We start from the raw sequence: 19,307 nt of genomic DNA on the forward strand, positions 1-19,307 counted from the left end.
TTCCCTGACTTGTAGAACCCGCTGTGAGAACATTATTTCACTGCCCTGTAGAACACGCTGTGAGAACGTTATTTCCCTGACTTCTAGAACACGCTGTGAGAACGTTACTTCACTGACTTGTAGAACACACTGTGAGAACGTTATTTCCCTGACTTGAAGAACACGCTGTGAGAACGTGATTTCCCTGAATTGTAGAACACGCTGTGAGAACGTTATTTTACTGACTTGTAGAACATGCTGCGAGAATGTTGTTTCCCTGACTTGTAGGACACGCTGTGAGAACGTTATTTCACTGACTTGTAGAACATGCTGCGAGAATGTTGTTTCCCTGACTTGTAGAACACGCTGTGAGAACGTTATTTCACTGACTTGTAGAACACGCTGTGAGAACGTTATTTCCCTGACTTGTAGAACACGCTTTGAGAACGTTATTTCACTGACTTGTAGAACACGCTGTGAGAACGTTATTTCACTGCCTTGTAGAACACGCTGTGAGAACGTTATTTCACTGCCCTGTAGAACACGCTGTGAGAACGTTATTTCCCTGACCAGTAGAACACGCTGTGAGAACGTTATTTCCCTGACTTGTAGAACCCACTGTGAGAACGTTATTTCCCTGACTTGTAGAACCCGCTGTGAGAACGTTATTTCACTGCCTTGTAGAACGCGCTTTGAGAATGTTATTTCCCTGACTTGCAGAACACACTGGGAGAACATTATTTCCCTGACTTGTAGAACCCGCTGTGAGAACGTTATTTCCCTGACTTGTAGAACCCGCTGTGGGAACGTTATTTCCCTGACTTGTAGAACCCGCTGTGAGAACGTTATTTCACTACGTTATAGAACCCGCTGTGAGAACGTTATTTCACTGCCTTGTAGAACACGCTGTGAGAACGTTATTTCCCTGACTTGTAGAACACGCTGTGTGAATGTTATTTCCCTGACTTGTAGAACCCACTGAGAGAACGTTATTTCCCTGACTAGTAGAACACGCTGTGAGAACGTTATTTCCCTGACCAGTAGAACACGCTGTGAGAACGTTATTTCACTGCCTTGTAGAACACGCTGTGAGAACGTTATTTCCCTGACTTGTAGAACCCACTGTGAGAACGTTATTTCCCTGACTTGTAGAACCCGCTGTGAGAACGTTATTTCACTGCCTTGTAGAACGCGCTGTGAGAATGTTATTTCCCTGACTTGTAGAACACACTGGGAGAACGTTATTTCCCTGACTTGTAGAACACACTGTGTGAACGTTATTTCCCTGACTTGTAGAACACGCTGTGAGAATGTTATTTCACTGCCTTGTGGAACACGCTGTGAGAACATTATTTCCCTGACTTGTAGAACCCGCTGTGAGAACGTTATTTCACTGCCTTGTAGAACACACTGTGAGAATGTTATTTCCCTGACTTGTAGAACACACTGTGAGAACGTTATTTCCCTGACTTGAAGAACACGCTGTGAGAACGTGATTTCCCTGACTTGTAGAACACGCTGTGAGAACGTTATTTCCCTGACTCGTAGAACACTCTGTGAGAACGTTATTTCACTGACTTGTAGAACACACTGCGAGAACGTTATTTCCCTGACTTGTAGAACACGCTGCGAGAACGTTGTTTCACTGCCTTGTAGAACACGCTGCGAGAACGTTGTTTCACTGACTTGTAGAACACACTGTGTGAACGTTATTTCCCTGACTAGTAGGACACGCTGTGAGAACGTTATTCCTCTGCCTTGTAGAACACACTGTGAGAACGTTATTTCCCTGATTTGAAGAACACGCTGTGAGAACGTGATTTCCCTGAATTGTAGAACACGCTGTGAGAACGTTATTTTACTGACTTGTAGAACATGCTGCGAGAATGTTGTTTCCCTGACTTGTAGAACACGCTGTGAGAACGTTATTTCACTGACTTGTAGAACATGCTGTGAGAACGTTATTTCCCTGACTTGTAGAACACGCTGTGAGAACGTTATTTAACTGACTTGTAGAACACGCTGTGAGAACGTTATTTCCCTGACTTGTAGAACACGCTGTGAGAACGTTACTTCACTGACTTGTAGGACACGCTGTGAGAACGTTATTTTACTGACTTGTAGAACATGCTGCGAGAATGTTGTTTCCCTGACTTGTAGGACACGCTGTGAGAACGTTATTTCACTGACTTGTAGAACATGCTGCGAGAATGTTGTTTCCCTGACTTGTAGAACACGCTGTGAGAACGTTATTTCACTGACTTGTAGAACACGCTGTGAGAACGTTATTTCCCTGACTTGTAGAACACGCTGTGAGAATGTTATTTCACTGACTTGTAGAACACGCTGTGAGAACGTTATTTCACTGCCTTGTAGAACACGCTGTGAGAACGTTATTTCACTGCCCTGTAGAACACGCTGTGAGAACGTTATTTCCCTGACCAGTAGAACACGCTGTGAGAACGTTATTTCACTGCCTTGTAGAACACGCTGTGAGAACGTTATTTCCCTGACTTGTAGAACCCACTGTGAGAACGTTATTTCCCTGACTTGCAGAACACGCTGCGAGAACGTTATTTCACTGACGTGTAGAGCACGCTGTGAGAACATTATTTAACTGTCTTGTAGAACACGCTGTGAGAACGTTGTTTCACTGCCTTGTAGAACACACTGTGTGAACGTTATTTCCCTGACTAGTAGGACACGCTGTGAGAACGTTATTCCTCTGCCTTGTAGAACACGCTGTGAGAAAATTATTTCCCTGATTTGTAGAACACGCTGTGAGAACATTATTTCAGTGACTTGTAGAACACGCTGTGAGAACGTTATTCCTCTGCCTTGTAGTACCTGCTGTGAGAACATTATTCTTCTGCCTTGTAGAACATGCTGTGAGAAAGTTATTTCCCTGATTTGTAGAACACACTGTGAGAACGTTATTTCCCTGACTTGAAGAACACGCTGTGAGAACGTGATTTCCCTGACTTGTAGAACCCACTGTGAGAACGTTATTTCCCTGACTTGTAGAACCCGCTGTGAGAACGTTATTTCACTGCCTTGTAGAACGCGCTTTGAGAATGTTTTTTCCCTGACTTGCAGAACACACTGGGAGAACATTATTTCCCTGACTTGTAGAACCCGCTGTGAGAACGTTATTTCCCTGACTTGTAGAACCCGCTGTGGGAACGTTATTTCCCTGACTTGTAGAACCCGCTGTGAGAACGTTATTTCACTACGTTATAGAACCCGCTGTGAGAACGTTATTTCACTGCCTTGTAGAACACGCTGTGAGAACGTTATTTCCCTGACTTGTAGAACACGCTGTGTGAATGTTATTTCCCTGACTTGTAGAACCCACTGAGAGAACGTTATTTCCCTGACTAGTAGAACACGCTGTGAGAACGTTATTTCCCTGACTAGTAGAACACGCTGTGAGAACGTTATTTCCCTGACCAGTAGAACACGCTGTGAGAACGTTATTTCACTGCCTTGTAGAACACGCTGTGAGAACGTTATTTCCCTGACTTGTAGAACCCACTGTGAGAACGTTATTTCCCTGACTTGTAGAACCCGCTGTGAGAACGTTATTTCACTGCCTTGTAGAACGCGCTGTGAGAATGTTATTTCCCTGACTTGTAGAACACACTGGGAGAACGTTATTTCCCTGACTTGTAGAACACACTGTGTGAACGTTATTTCCCTGACTTGTAGAACACGCTGTGAGAATGTTATTTCACTGCCTTGTGGAACACGCTGTGAGAACATTATTTCCCTGACTTGTAGAACACGCTGTGAGAACGTTATTTCCCTGACTTGTAGAACCCGCTGTGAGAACGTTATTTCCCTGACTTGTAGAACCCGCTGTGAGAACGTTATTTCACTACGTTATAGAACCCGCTGTGAGAACGTTATTTCCCTGACTTGTAGAACCCGCTGTGAGAACATTATTTCACTGCCCTGTAGAACACGCTGTGAGAACGTTATTTCCCTGACTTCTAGAACACGCTGTGAGAACGTTACTTCACTGACTTGTAGAACACACTGTGAGAACGTTATTTCCCTGACTTGAAGAACACGCTGTGAGAACGTGATTTCCCTGAATTGTAGAACACGCTGTGAGAACGTTATTTTACTGACTTGTAGAACATGCTGCGAGAATGTTGTTTCCCTGACTTGTAGGACACGCTGTGAGAACGTTATTTCACTGACTTGTAGAACACGCTGTGAGAACGTTATTTCCCTGACTTGTAGAACACGCTGTGAGAACGTTATTTCACTGACTTGTAGAACACGCTGTGAGAACGTTATTTCACTGCCTTGTAGAACACGCTGTGAGAACGTTATTTCACTGCCCTGTAGAACACGCTGTGAGAACATTATTTCCCTGACCAGTAGAACACGCTGTGAGAACGTTATTTCCCTGACTTGTAGAACCCACTGTGAGAACGTTATTTCCCTGACTTGTAGAACCCGCTGTGAGAACGTTATTTCACTGCCTTGTAGAACGCGCTTTGAGAATGTTATTTCCCTGACTTGCAGAACACACTGGGAGAACATTATTTCCCTGACTTGTAGAACCCGCTGTGAGAACGTTATTTCCCTGACTTGTAGAACCCGCTGTGGGAACGTTATTTCCCTGACTTGTAGAACCCGCTGTGAGAACGTTATTTCACTACGTTATAGAACCCGCTGTGAGAACGTTATTTCACTGCCTTGTAGAACACGCTGTGAGAACGTTATTTCCCTGACTTGTAGAACACGCTGTGTGAATGTTATTTCCCTGACTTGTAGAACCCACTGAGAGAACGTTATTTCACTGCCTTGTAGAACACGCTGTGAGAACGTTATTTCCCTGACTTGTAGAACCCACTGTGAGAACGTTATTTCCCTGACTTGTAGAACCCGCTGTGAGAACGTTATTTCACTGCCTTGTAGAACGCGCTGTGAGAATGTTATTTCCCTGACTTGTAGAACACACTGGGAGAACGTTATTTCCCTGACTTGTAGAACACACTGTGTGAACGTTATTTCCCTGACTTGTAGAACACGCTGTGAGAATGTTATTTCACTGCCTTGTGGAACACGCTGTGAGAACATTATTTCCCTGACTTGTAGAACACACTGTGAGAACGTTATTTCACTGCCTTGAAGAACACGCTGTGAGAACGTGATTTCCCTGACTTGTAGAACACGCTGTGAGAACGTTATTTCCCTGACTCGTAGAACACTCTGTGAGAACGTTATTTCACTGACTTGTAGAACACACTGCGAGAACGTTATTTCCCTGACTTGTAGAACACGCTGCGAGAACGTTGTTTCACTGCCTTGTAGAACACGCTGCGAGAACGTTGTTTCACTGACTTGTAGAACACACTGTGTGAACGTTATTTCCCTGACTAGTAGGACACGCTGTGAGAACGTTATTCCTCTGCCTTGTAGAACACACTGTGAGAACGTTATTTCCCTGATTTGAAGAACACGCTGTGAGAACGTGATTTCCCTGAATTGTAGAACACGCTGTGAGAACGTTATTTTACTGACTTGTAGAACATGCTGCGAGAATGTTGTTTCCCTGACTTGTAGGACACGCTGTGAGAACGTTATTTCACTGACTTGTAGAACATGCTGCGAGAATGTTGTTTCCCTGACTTGTAGAACACGCTGTGAGAACGTTATTTCACTGACTTGTAGAACACGCTGTGAGAACGTTATTTCCCTGACTTGTAGAACACGCTGTGAGAACGTTATTTCACTGACTTGTAGAACACGCTGTGAGAACGTTATTTCACTGCCTTGTAGAACACGCTGTGAGAACGTTATTTCACTGCCCTGTAGAACACGCTGTGAGAACGTTATTTCCCTGACCAGTAGAACACGCTGTGAGAACGTTATTTCACTGCCTTGTAGAACACGCTGTGAGAACGTTATTTCCCTGACTTGTAGAACCCACTGTGAGAACGTTATTTCCCTGACTTGCAGAACACGCTGCGAGAACGTTATTTCACTGACGTGTAGAGCACGCTGTGAGAACATTATTTAACTGTCTTGTAGAACACGCTGTGAGAACGTTGTTTCACTGCCTTGTAGAACACGCTGCGAGAACGTTGTTTCCCTGCCTTGTAGAACACGCTGCGAGAACGTTGTTTCACTGACTTGTAGAACACACTGTGTGAACGTTATTTCCCTGACTAGTAGGACACGCTGTGAGAACGTTATTCCTCTGCCTTGTAGAACACGCTGTGAGAAAATTATTTCCCTGATTTGTAGAACACGCTGTGAGAACATTATTTCAGTGACTTGTAGAACACGCTGTGAGAACGTTATTCCTCTGCCTTGTAGAACATGCTGTGAGAACATTATTCTTCTGCCTTGTAGAACATGCTGTGAGAAAGTTATTTCCCTGATTTGTAGAACACACTGTGAGAACGTTATTTCCCTGACTTGAAGAACACGCTGTGAGAACGTGATTTCCCTGACTTGTAGAACCCACTGTGAGAACGTTATTTCCCTGACTTGTAGAACCCGCTGTGAGAACGTTATTTCACTGCCTTGTAGAACGCGCTTTGAGAATGTTTTTTCCCTGACTTGCAGAACACACTGGGAGAACATTATTTCCCTGACTTGTAGAACCCGCTGTGAGAACGTTATTTCCCTGACTTGTAGAACCCGCTGTGGGAACGTTATTTCCCTGACTTGTAGAACCCGCTGTGAGAACGTTATTTCACTACGTTATAGAACCCGCTGTGAGAACGTTATTTCACTGCCTTGTAGAACACGCTGTGAGAACGTTATTTCCCTGACTTGTAGAACACGCTGTGTGAATGTTATTTCCCTGACTTGTAGAACCCACTGAGAGAACGTTATTTCCCTGACTAGTAGAACACGCTGTGAGAACGTTATTTCCCTGACTAGTAGAACACGCTGTGAGAACGTTATTTCCCTGACCAGTAGAACAGGCTGTGAGAACGTTATTTCACTGCCTTGTAGAACACGCTGTGAGAACGTTATTTCCCTGACTTGTAGAACCCACTGTGAGAACGTTATTTCCCTGACTTGTAGAACCCGCTGTGAGAACGTTATTTCACTGCCTTGTAGAACGCGCTGTGAGAATGTTATTTCCCTGACTTGTAGAACACACTGGGAGAACGTTATTTCCCTGACTTGTAGAACACACTGTGTGAACGTTATTTCCCTGACTTGTAGAACACGCTGTGAGAATGTTATTTCACTGCCTTGTGGAACACGCTGTGAGAACATTATTTCCCTGACTTGTAGAACCCGCTGTGAGAACGTTATTTCACTGCCTTGTAGAACACACTGTGAGAATGTTATTTCCCTGACTTGTAGAACACACTGTGAGAACGTTATTTCCCTGACTTGAAGAACACGCTGTGAGAACGTGATTTCCCTGACTTGTAGAACACGCTGTGAGAACGTTATTTCCCTGACTCGTAGAACACTCTGTGAGAACGTTATTTCACTGACTTGTAGAACACGCTGCGAGAACGTTATTTCCCTGACTTGTAGAACACGCTGCGAGAACGTTGTTTCACTGCCTTGTAGAACACGCTGCGAGAACGTTGTTTCACTGACTTGTAGAACACACTGTGTGAACGTTATTTCCCTGACTAGTAGGACACGCTGTGAGAACGTTATTCCTCTGCCTTGTAGAACACACTGTGAGAACGTTATTTCCCTGATTTGAAGAACACGCTGTGAGAACGTGATTTCCCTGAATTGTAGAACACGCTGTGAGAACGTTATTTTACTGACTTGTAGAACATGCTGCGAGAATGTTGTTTCCCTGACTTGTAGGACACGCTGTGAGAACGTTATTTCACTGACTTGTAGAACATGCTGCGAGAATGTTGTTTCCCTGACTTGTAGAACACGCTGTGAGAACGTTATTTCACTGACTTGTAGAACACGCTGTGAGAACGTTATTTCCCTGACTTGTAGAACACGCTGTGAGAACGTTATTTCACTGACTTGTAGAACACGCTGTGAGAACGTTATTTCACTGCCTTGTAGAACACGCTGTGAGAACGTTATTTCACTGCCCTGTAGAACACGCTGTGAGAACGTTATTTCCCTGACCAGTAGAACACGCTGTGAGAACGTTATTTCACTGCCTTGTAGAACACGCTGTGAGAACGTTATTTCCCTGACTTGTAGAACCCACTGTGAGAACGTTATTTCCCTGACTTGTAGAACACGCTGCGAGAACGTTATTTCACTGACGTGTAGAGCACGCTGTGAGAACATTATTTAACTGTCTTGTAGAACACGCTGTGAGAACGTTGTTTCACTGCCTTGTAGAACACGCTGCGAGAACGTTGTTTCCCTGCCTTGTAGAACATGCTGCGAGAACGTTGTTTCACTGACTTGTAGAACACACTGTGTGAACGTTATTTCCCTGACTAGTAGGACACGCTGTGAGAACGTTATTCCTCTGCCTTGTAGAACACGCTGTGAGAAAATTATTTCCCTGATTTGTAGAACACGCTGTGAGAACATTATTTCAGTGACTTGTAGAACACGCTGTGAGAACGTTATTCCTCTGCCTTGTAGAACCTTCTGTGAGAACATTATTCTTCTGCCTTGTAGAACATGCTGTGAGAAAGTTATTTCCCTGATTTGTAGAACACGCTGTGAGAACGTTATTTCAGTGACTTGTAGAACACGCTGTGAGAACGTTATTTCCCTGACTTGTAGGACACGCTGTGAGAACGTTATTTCACTGACGTGTAGAACACGCTGTGAGAACGTTATTTCACTGACTTGTGGAACACGCTGTGAGAACGTTATTTCACTGACTTGTAGAACACGCTGTGAGAACGTTATTTCACTGAATTGCAGAACACACTGTGAGAACGTTATTTCACTGACTTGTAGAACACGCTGTGAGAACGTTATTTCACTGACTTGTAGAACCCACTGTGAGAACGTTATTTCACTGACTTGTAGAACCCACTGTGAGAACGTTATTTCCCTGCCTTGTAGAACCCGCTGTGAGAACGTTATTTCCCTGACTTGTAGAACACTCTGTGAGAACATTATTTCACTGCCTTGTAGAACACGCTCTGAGAACGTTATTTCCCTGACTTTTAGAACACGCTGCGAGAACGTTATTTCCCTGACTTGTAGAACACGCTGTGAGAACGTTATTTCCCTGACTTGTAGAACACGCTGTGAGAACATTATTTCCCTGACTTGTAGAAGACGCTGCGAGAACGTTATTTCCCTGAGTTTTAGAACACGCTGCGAGAACGTTACTTCACTGACTTGTAGAACACACTGCGAGAACGTTATTTCACTGAATTGCAGAACACACTGTGAGAACGTTATTTCACTGACTTGTAGAACACGCAGTGAGAACGTTATTTCCCTGACTTGTAGAACACGCTGTGTGAACGTTATTTCACTGACTTGTTGAACACGCTGTGAGAACGTTATTTCACTGCCTTGTAGAAAACGCTGTGAGAACGTTATTTCACTGACTTGTAAAACACGCTGTGAGAACATTATTTCCCTGACTTGTAGAACACGCTGCGAGAACGTTATTTCACTGACTTGTAGAACACGCAGTGAGAACGTTATTTCACTGAATTGTAGAACACGCTGCGAGAACGTTATTTCCCTGACTTGTAGAACACACTGTGGGAATGTTATTTCACTGACTTGTAGAACACGCTGTGAGAACGTTATTTCACTGAATTGTAGAACACGCTGCGAGAACCTTATTATACTGACTTGTAGAACACACTGTGGGAATGTTATTTCACTCACTTGTAGAACACACTGTGAGAATGTTATTTCCCTGTCTTGTGCAGTGTTAGTTATTCCAAATGTACCAGACCTTCACTTCATCAGGAAATGTGAAGTTCACATTGCAGTCATATACCATTCGTTCATGCATTATTTTGTTCACCTCAAACACTGATTGCAAATCTTTTCCGGAATCGTGTTACTTTGAAGGATGGATATATTACGCCTTTGTGCTTGCTCCCTTCGTACTGTAGATTGAAATGATTCTTGCAGTTCTTCTTCCTCTTTTGCTTTACATTCGAGCATCTCCTGATGCATGTTTGATTGAGAATTTATATTCTGTAAGTATGTTATTTTTACTGTTGATGTTCTGGATTTCGTTGTCTTCTGAATACAGTTTTTGTTTTTGTGAATTTTGAACAGGATGACCCTTCTGGAGCTAGAAGGAGGGACGGCAAATACAAGGTATTTTAAAGTTTTACTTTTGAGTTAAACTAAACAAATTGAAGATCCTTTGAATTGAATTTGATTGTGAAATCTGTTCTTTTAACGCAGTTGAGTTATTGATAGCCACATGGTCAGCCTAATTGATGAAAAAACCTGCCTGATTCACTGAGGTTGTCCAGTGGAGGATATCTGACGTTCTTGTTTGTCTTGTCTCTACTTTGACTCCAGAGCATCTCCAGTTTCCCTTTAGCGCCCTCTGGAATGCCCATGCAAACCTCTCAGTTGTGTTGTTGCCACAATGCCTTCAGTGTCTTGTCAATTCCAGCACTTGTCTACCTGCCTTCATCATTTCTTCTGGCAGTGCATTCTGGACTCCGACCAACTGCTGTTTGTGGAAAAGTTCCCTCTCCGATCTCCTCTCTCCTCTTAGGTTCCCTTACTTTCAGGAAAAGTATTCTGACTATTCACCTTACCTGGGTTCAGAGTGATCTTAGAAACCCCTATAAAATCTCTACTTTGCCTGTCAATCTCTGGGGTGTGGGGGTGAGGTGGAGGGCTGGGTGAGGGGAAGCCTTAGCTTATTCAGTTTACTTATGATAACCCCTCCAATCTCACTAATAGTTCAGTTCGCATCATTCTGTTTCAGGTGAAATTTTCAAGGTCAACGAGTGGACAAGGCTGTTTCACCGGGAGACTCTCATGTCAATGAAACAGTAATGAATAATTCAAAATAAAATCATTTCACCTTGTCCGAGAGAGTGTATTCTGAGCCACTGAGGCCAAAGTGCTAAAGAATACTTGGAAAAGCTAATTACTTTCAAATTTTGAGATTTCATTTTCATTTCCTGAAGTACTGTGTTGTACAGTACTGTATGTGTCCCTGAGACTGTTACACTACTGTATGTGTCCCTGAGACTGTCATACTGTACTGTATGTGTGCCTGAGACTGTGAAGACAGTATTGTATGTGTTCCTGCTGACACTGTTCCACACTACTGTACCTTTGTCTATAATCTGTATCTGTAACTTGATATCAGTATTTGACGAGAGTTTGTTGTAATAACTTGATATCAGCCTTTGACGAGAATCTGTTCTCATCACGATATCAGCCTTTGACGAGAATCTTTTTTTTTTGGCATGTGTGTGTGCGTCTGCGTGTGTGCGTCTGCGTGCGTGCGTCCATGTGTGTGCGATGTTGGCAGGACGATGTCTTTTTCATGCCTTTTACAAGGCGCAGAGAGAGAGAGACTGTGTGGTGTGCCACTCCCCACACAGACACTTCGCAGCATCTTTCCCTTCACAGGTGTCCCCCGCTTTTCGAACGTTTGCTTTACGAAACCTCACTGTTACAAAAGACCTACATTAGTACCCTGTTTTCGCTAACAGAAGGTGTTTTCACTGTTACGAATAAGCAGCGCGCGAAAAAGATCAGCACACGATAAAAGGCAGCGCGCACCGCTAGCAGCCGCTCTCCCCCGAATTCGGAACTGCATTCTCGCCGGCATTGCTTAAAGAGGTGTCTGTGAGCAGCCATTTGCAAGATGAGTTCTATGGTATCGGAAAAGCCTGAAAGAGCTTGTAAGGGTGTTACACTTAGCGTAAAACTAGATATAATTGAGCGTTTTGATCGTGGTGAACAAAGTAAAGGCGAAGTGAGTTTGGCTTGTGGAAGCTGACGAAGATGATGTTGAAGAGGTTTTGGCATCCCATGACCAAGAACTGATAGATGAAGAGCTGATGTAATTGGAAGAGGAAAGGATAACAATTGAAACCAAATGAGTAATGATAAGGTACAACTTTAATTTTGAAAAGGTACATCGGTTTACGGGATATTTGCAGGATGGTTTGAGTGCGTACAAAGAATTGTATGATAGAAAAATGCGCGAGGCTCAGCGGTCAAGCAAGCCTTCCACATCAGCCACAGCAGACGATGAACCTCGAGCTTCGACATCGAGACGGGCAATCATGAGAAGATGAGTTGCCTGCTCTAATGGAAACAGACAACGAGATGACACCCCAGTGTCCCACCACCCCAACACCCAAGCCACGGACAGATACCAATTTGCGGAGAATGCAGCAGTAGCCGCAATCTGTTCTAATAACTTGATATCAGCCTTTGACGAGAATCTGTTCTAATAAACAGAGCAGCCTTTGACGAGGATCTGTTCTAATAACTTGATATCAGCCTTTGACGAGAATCTGTTCTAATAACTTGATATCAGCCTTTGGCGAGAATCTGTTCAAATAACTTGATATCAGCCTTTGATGAGAATCTGTTCCAATAACTTGGTAAAAGGACTCTCTTTGGCCTCTCTACTGGGAGCTCCTCTTTGCTTTTTGTTTTCTGAGATTAGTTGACAAGATCTTAATCCCATTATTAAACATACATTAAGAATTTGATTTCAGTTTTGTAGTTTTTTTGAGTTAAATAATTTTATTCTTTCTGACGTCGACTTTGACAGGAGAGGCTAGCGTCAGGCATTTTCATGCCTTACAAGGTGCAGTTCGAAGGGCTGTGTGGGGCCCCACTCCTCGCAGTATTATTTTACGAGGCCGAGTTGCAAGCTCGACATCAACCTGGCGCGGATGGAGAGCGCACACGGGAGCGGTCTGTCACTGGATCGAACTCGGGAACCTCCGTTCTCGAGCCCGACGCTGATCTCACTCCGCCACCAGCCGACCTAACTTCTTTCTAGTAATATCCATCTCAATTATTTTTTTAAACCCATCAATTTTGGATAAGACCTTTTTAATTTGGAAAACCAAGGGAATAATAACTTTTTCAGATTTGTTTTTAGGGGACTGTTTAATGTCTTTTTCTCAGTGGATAAATATGATTTATCTAATGTACACTTTTTAACATATTTACAAATTAGGAATTTTTTAATGTGTTTTTTGCCAATTTACTTTTCTATTTATCCACCTAATATTACAGATGCTCTCTTTCAGTTTAAACCATTTCAAAAAGGGTTGATAGCTATAATCTATAAACGGTTATTGAACTCACAAATGATATCTAATGATAGAATTAAACGTGCTTGGGAATCGGAATTTCAAGAGTCATTTTCAGATCATCAATGGAGTAAAATTTTTCATTTGGTTAGTAACTCATCTATTTGTGCTTGTCACTCACAACACGCTGGAGGAACTCAGCAGGTCGGGCAGCATCGGTGGAAAAGATGGGTGGACGTTTCGGGCCGGAACCCTTCATCAGGAGTGTTGCTTTGAGTTCCTCCAGCGTGTTGTAAGTGTTGCTTTGACCCCAGCATCTGCAGATTATTTTGTATTTGTGCCCGTCATTCCTTGATACAGTTCAAGGTGGTGCATCGGGCCCATATATCAAAGGATAAACTAGCGCGTATTTTTTCCAATATCAATCCTATTTGTGACAGATGTAATATTATTTATTGGTCTTGTATAAAGCTAGATATGTTGGAGAGATGTTTTTAAAATACTATCAAAAGTCTTGGATCTGGATCTACAACCTAATTTGCTTAAGGCAATTTTTGGGATTATTCCATTGGAAGCAGGAAACATTCCTGTTTCCACTCAACGTATGATAGCCTTTTCGACTTTATTGGCGAGGAGATCCATTTTATTGAAGTGGAAGGATTCTAATCCACCTACGGTCTTTAATTAGCTTTCCTCCATTATGTCCTGTTTAAGTTTAGAGAAAATAAGAAGTCGGACATTTGATACATCCTTTAAATTTGAGCAAATCTGGCGACTTTTTTTTCAATATTTTCAATTGATTTGATTTATTAGTCTTCAAATTTTTTATTCGAAGTTTTAGATTTGATCAGAAAGTCTTTCTTTTTTTTTGGTCGTATCCCCAGAATGGACTGCCCAGTCCCTTTTTTTCTTTTTCTTGTGTAGTGGGGTTTTCTTTCTTCATTTAAAATTCAAAGTTTTTTCTTTCCTCTTCATGAACTGATAAGAGGAGAATTGCTGTTTTCTTTTTTTAATTATATATTATATACTAGCTTACCACTATCTATGATTTTGATTATGTCTGTCCTAATCTCCGTTTATGTTGTTATTGATATATATATATATATATATATATATATTTGAGATAATTCTCCTCTTGTTTGTATTTATGTTCCTTTTAAATCAATAAAAAGACTAATAAAGAAAGAAGAAAGGCGAGAATCTGTTCCAATAACATGATATCAGCTTTTGACAAGAATCTGTTCTAATAACGATATCAGCCTTTGACGAGAATCTGTTCTAATAACTTGATGTCAGCCTTGGGCGAAAATCTGTTCTCATAACTTGATATCAGCCTTTGACGAGAATCTGTTCTCATAACTTGATATCAGCCTTTGACGACAATCTGTTCTAATAACTTGATATGAGCCTTTGACAAGAATCTGGTCTAATAACGATATCAGCCTTTGACGAGGATCTGTTCTCATAAGGATATCAACTTTTGACGAGAATCTGTTCCAATAACCTGACCTCAGTCTTTGACAAGACTCTGGTCTAGTAGCGATATCAGCCTTTGACAAGAACCTGTTCTCATAACTTGATATCAGCTTTTGACGAGAATGTTCTTTTTTTTTGGCGTGTGCTGCGTGCGTGTGAGTCTGTGCTTGTGCGTCCGTGATGATTTTTTCATGGCTTTTTACAAAGCGCGGAATGAGAGAGAGACAGACTGTGTGGCGCGCCACTCCCCACACAGACATTTTCGCAGCACTTTCGTTTATTTTATGAGGTCTAGTTGCGATCTCAACACTGAAACCGGTACGAATGGAAAGCGTACTTGGGAGCGGACCTGCCAGGTTTCGAACCCGGGAACCTCCACTCCCCGGTCTGGCACCAATGTCATTGCACCACCAGTTGGCCTGAGAATCTGTTCTAATAATGATATCAACCTTTGACGAGAATCATATATCGTCTAGGTAGTCTCCAGCCCTTTGGTATGAACATGGAGTTCTTCAATTTCTGGTAATTCCCTCCCCCTCCCTTCCTCTATCCCTATTTCACTCTGCCCCCTCCCCCAGCTGCCTATCACCTCCCTCATGGTTCCACCTCCTTCTACTACCCATTGTGTTTTCCCCATTCTTTCTTCACCTTTCCTGCCTATCCCCTCCCTGCTTCCCGTCCCCCACCCCTTTATCTTTCCCCTTACTGGTTTTTCACCTGGAACCTACCAGCCTTCTCCTTCCCACCCTCCTCCAATCTTTCTTATAGGGTCTCTGCCCCTTCCCTCTACAGTCCTGACAAAGGGTTCCGGCCCGAAACGTCGACTCATCATTTCCACTGATGCTGCCCAACCTGCTGAGTTCCTCCAGTGTGTTGTGAGTCTTGCTTTGATCCCAGCATCTGCAGATTATTTTGTGTTTGAGGAGAATCTGTTCTTATAACTTGATATCAGCCTTTGACGAGAATCTGTTCTAATAACGATATCAGCTTTGACCTACAAATAAGAGATTTTTTACAGTCTCAAATAAGTCCTGATAAGAATCTACAAGATGTAATTTTTAATTTGAAACCTTTTTATAATGGATCTACAGACATCCCACCTCTCCCGGAACTTCCGGGAGTCTCTCGCAAATTAATAGTGGCTCCCTGATGCCCGCAAATTATATGCAATGTTTCTGAAATTGATTTTTTTTTGAGAGCGACCACGAGAGAGAGAGAGCGAGCGAGAAAGCAAGCGCAAGAGTGAGAGCAAGAAAGCAAGTGAGAGAGAGAGAGCAAGAAAGCAAGCGTGTGAGAGAGCGAGAGCAAGAGCGAGAAAGCAGGCGCGAGAGGGAGAGCGAGAAAACGAGCGCAAGTGAGAGCGACCACGTGCGAGAGAGCGCGCGCGCGATAGAGAGCAAAAGCAAGAGCAAGAGAGTTCCAAAAAAAGTCCGAGTGGTAGAGTGTTCCAAAAAAAGAAAATATAAAACGTACGTCACCGCAGACTACACTAAAGTGTACCCTTGCCTAATAGGGGTCAGAAATAATGACAGTGTTGCTTGCTGCACTGTTTGCTATTCTATTGCCCATTGTGGGTTAAGATGTGTTGAGGTGAGTTTAACAGGTGTCATTCGTTCATTAGCATAGCCTACGTTATTTAAACTAGCTGGCTAGCTGCTAAGGAGCTACTCTATTGCAGACATCCCACCTCTCCTGAGAGTCTCCGGCAAATTGATGGTGCTACCTCTCTAAAATGAGTTCTTACAGGGTGGGATGTCTGGATCTATATCTAATATTTATAATATGCTGTTGGACAGTGGTCCCCAACCACCGGGCTGCAAAGCATGTGCTACCAGGAAACAATATGATTTGGCGATAGCAGTCAGCTGCACCTTTCCTCATTCCCTGTCACACCCACTGTTGCGCTTGAACGCACGCGAGGTCATTATGCACGCGTCATCCACGTCAGTGCGGGGAGAAGATCAACCCCTCGAGCTTGCAAATGACGACGGGCTAAAAAGTATGTTTGACATAACATCTCTGCCGGCATTCTGGATCAAGGTCAAGGCTAGGTATCCTGAGATAGCCACGAAAGCACTGAAAACGTTGCTTCCATTTCCAACATATCCCTGCAAAGCGAGGTTTTCTGCAATGAATGCGACGAAAACTAAATTGCGGAATAGACTGGACATAAGGAACCCCCTTCAAGTATTGCTGTCTCCCATCACCCCTCGATGGCACCTTCAAGTTGCAGGGAAACAAGTCCAGGGCTCCCACTGATTCAGCGATATTGGTGTGGTGCAATGATTTGATATGTTCATACAAGGTGTTTAATATTCAAGCGTTACTTAAAATGTTATGATGCTATTGACTTATAACTGACTTATAATTGACTTATCACTATATTCATGCGAGGAAAATATGCGCTGTGTGTTTAATATTAAATTCATTAGATAAACCCTTTTAGCAATGAAATTGAGTGTATTAGCTACTTATAAGTGACTTATAGTTGACGTATCACCTATATTCCGGTCATGATTAACCCCCTCTCTCCCCCCCCCCCCCCCCCATAGGGTTGCCAACTGTCCTGTATTAGCCGGGACGTCCCGTCTATTGGGCTAAATTGGTTTGTCCCATACGGGACCGCCATTGTCCTGTATTTCCCCTGCTAAAGTAGAATGTTTCTATGAAACCATTCGTAAGCCGAAATGGCGTAAAGCGAAGAAGCAATTACCATTGATTTATATGGGGAAAATTTTTGAGTGTTCCTGGACCCAAAAAATAACCTACCAAGTCATACCAAATAACACATAAAACCTAAAATAACACGAACATATAACACGAGCAGGAATGATATGATAAATACATAGCCGATATAAAGTAGAAATAATGTATGTACACTGTAGTTTCACTGAACAGGATCACCAAAAACGATTTGTAGAAAAAAATCGGCACGTACATGCATGCGCACACAGGTGCCCGTGCAAGGCTTCATGGCCATGGTAGTCTTTCTTGGGGTAAACACAAGTGTCCCGTATTTGACTGCTACCCTTGTCCCTTAATTGGGAGTGAGAAAGTTGGCAACCCTATCCTCTCCCCCGCCCCCCCCACCCCCGGTCAGCCGGTCCACAAGAATATTGCCATTATTAAACCGGTCCGCGGTGCAAAAAAGGTTGGGCACCCCTGCTGTTGGGAATGAAAAGTGTTCATTTAGATAAAATGAAAAATCTTTGGGAACAAGATTTCCAGACTTCAATTTCTGAGGAAACTTCGAATCGAATTTTTAAATTGGTTAACACTTCATCGTTATGTGCCCGCCACTCTCTCCTACAATTTAAACTGGTCCATAGGCCCCATATGACTCAGGATAAGTTGTCTCATTTTTATTTAGACATATTTCCGTATTGTGACAAATGTAATAATGGAGAAGCTTCACTCATTCATATGTTTTGGACATGTCCGAGTCTTGGAAAATATTGGAAGGAAGTATTTCAAACTTTCTCGATACTTTTTAAAGTAAACTTTAAGCCTAATCCTTTGACTGCTTTATTTGGTGTTGTTGGAGAAAAGGATATTATTTTGGAGTCATCTGACTTGCACATTTTGGCTTTTATTTCTCTTATGGCCAGAAGGACGTTCTTGCTTAAATGGAAAGATGCGGCCCCTTCTATTCATGCTCAATGGTTATGTCATGTTTAAATTTAGAGAAGATTCGATGTTCAATCTCTGAATCTAGCCAAGTCTTTCAAACATTGTGGGGACCTTTTCTGAATTATTTTCAAAACCTTTGATTTGCTGTTCTAATAACTTGATAAGAGCTTTTGGTGAGAATCTGTTGTAATAATGATAATAGCCTTTGATGAGAATCTGTTCTAATTTCCATTTTACCTTCTTTTCTTGCATTCAGAAAAATAACTGGCCTTCAGATGGATGGATAAAAGATGATAAAATTGGGTAAGAATTTTCATTTTGTTAGAAGCATTCCAGGTGTTGAAATGTCTGGGTGGAGTGAAACTGCAAAATGAGCCATATAGGTGGTATTTTTGGGAGGTTGTTTCTGCATAAGTTGGCAGTAATAGGTTGTTCTGACATTTGTCTAAAAGTGTATGGGCTGAAATGTCGTGAATTTAACTCTCTGCCTACGCCGGCTGCTCACGCACATTTTTCTGGGGTGGATAATGCTGACCTCTGCTTTGGTTAGAGCGTCAGTGCAGCTGACCATAAGTACATCAAACTCATGGAACCGCTGACCATTTTCCAGTATGATACTGCCCTGTTAAACCCTCGATACTGACACCCTTCAGTAAATATGGAGGTAAAGTACAGTGCATGCTGCTTTCATTTCCTGTTGTTAGCAGGCTGAATGATTATAAAGACATTCCACAAACGTGGTGAGGCCATTTCTAGTTGGCAGAAAGCCTCCAGAGTTACTCCGCCTCGTGGTTAGCGTATCACTTAACCAGAATACGTCAGGTACGGTTCATTTCATGCCTCAGTTTTCCCGATATCTGCCTGCGCTTCCTCCGGGTGCACCGGCTCCCTCTCATACTCCAAAGGTGCATGGTGATGAACCGTATCAGATCATCTGTGGGAACGTGGCAGGCGTGCATACGTAGTTGATTGCGTGCTGAATCGATTGGGCCTCCTATGCGAGGGAGGCCCCTTCTTTTACACGGTTTTTTGTGTGCACGTTGAGCCCCCTCTTTTACA

General features: G+C 42.9%; 1 protein-coding gene across 2 annotated transcripts in view; it reads left to right on the forward strand.

The window, feature by feature from the left end:
* LOC140185149 (uncharacterized) overlaps positions 1-19,307 on the forward strand; it is a 252,545-nt gene that overhangs the window by 163,689 nt on the left and 69,549 nt on the right. For both annotated transcript variants that reach the window (XM_072238527.1, XM_072238528.1), the window contains 2 exons: positions 10,168-10,209; positions 18,505-18,551. In XM_072238527.1, the coding sequence (XP_072094628.1) occupies positions 10,168-10,209; positions 18,505-18,551 (89 nt within the window). The remainder of the gene's footprint in view (positions 1-10,167; positions 10,210-18,504; positions 18,552-19,307) is intronic.

The sequence above is a fragment of the Mobula birostris genome, chromosome 20 (genome assembly GCF_030028105.1).
Source record: "Mobula birostris isolate sMobBir1 chromosome 20, sMobBir1.hap1, whole genome shotgun sequence".
In the NCBI taxonomy this organism is placed as follows: Eukaryota; Metazoa; Chordata; class Chondrichthyes; order Myliobatiformes; family Myliobatidae; genus Mobula; species Mobula birostris.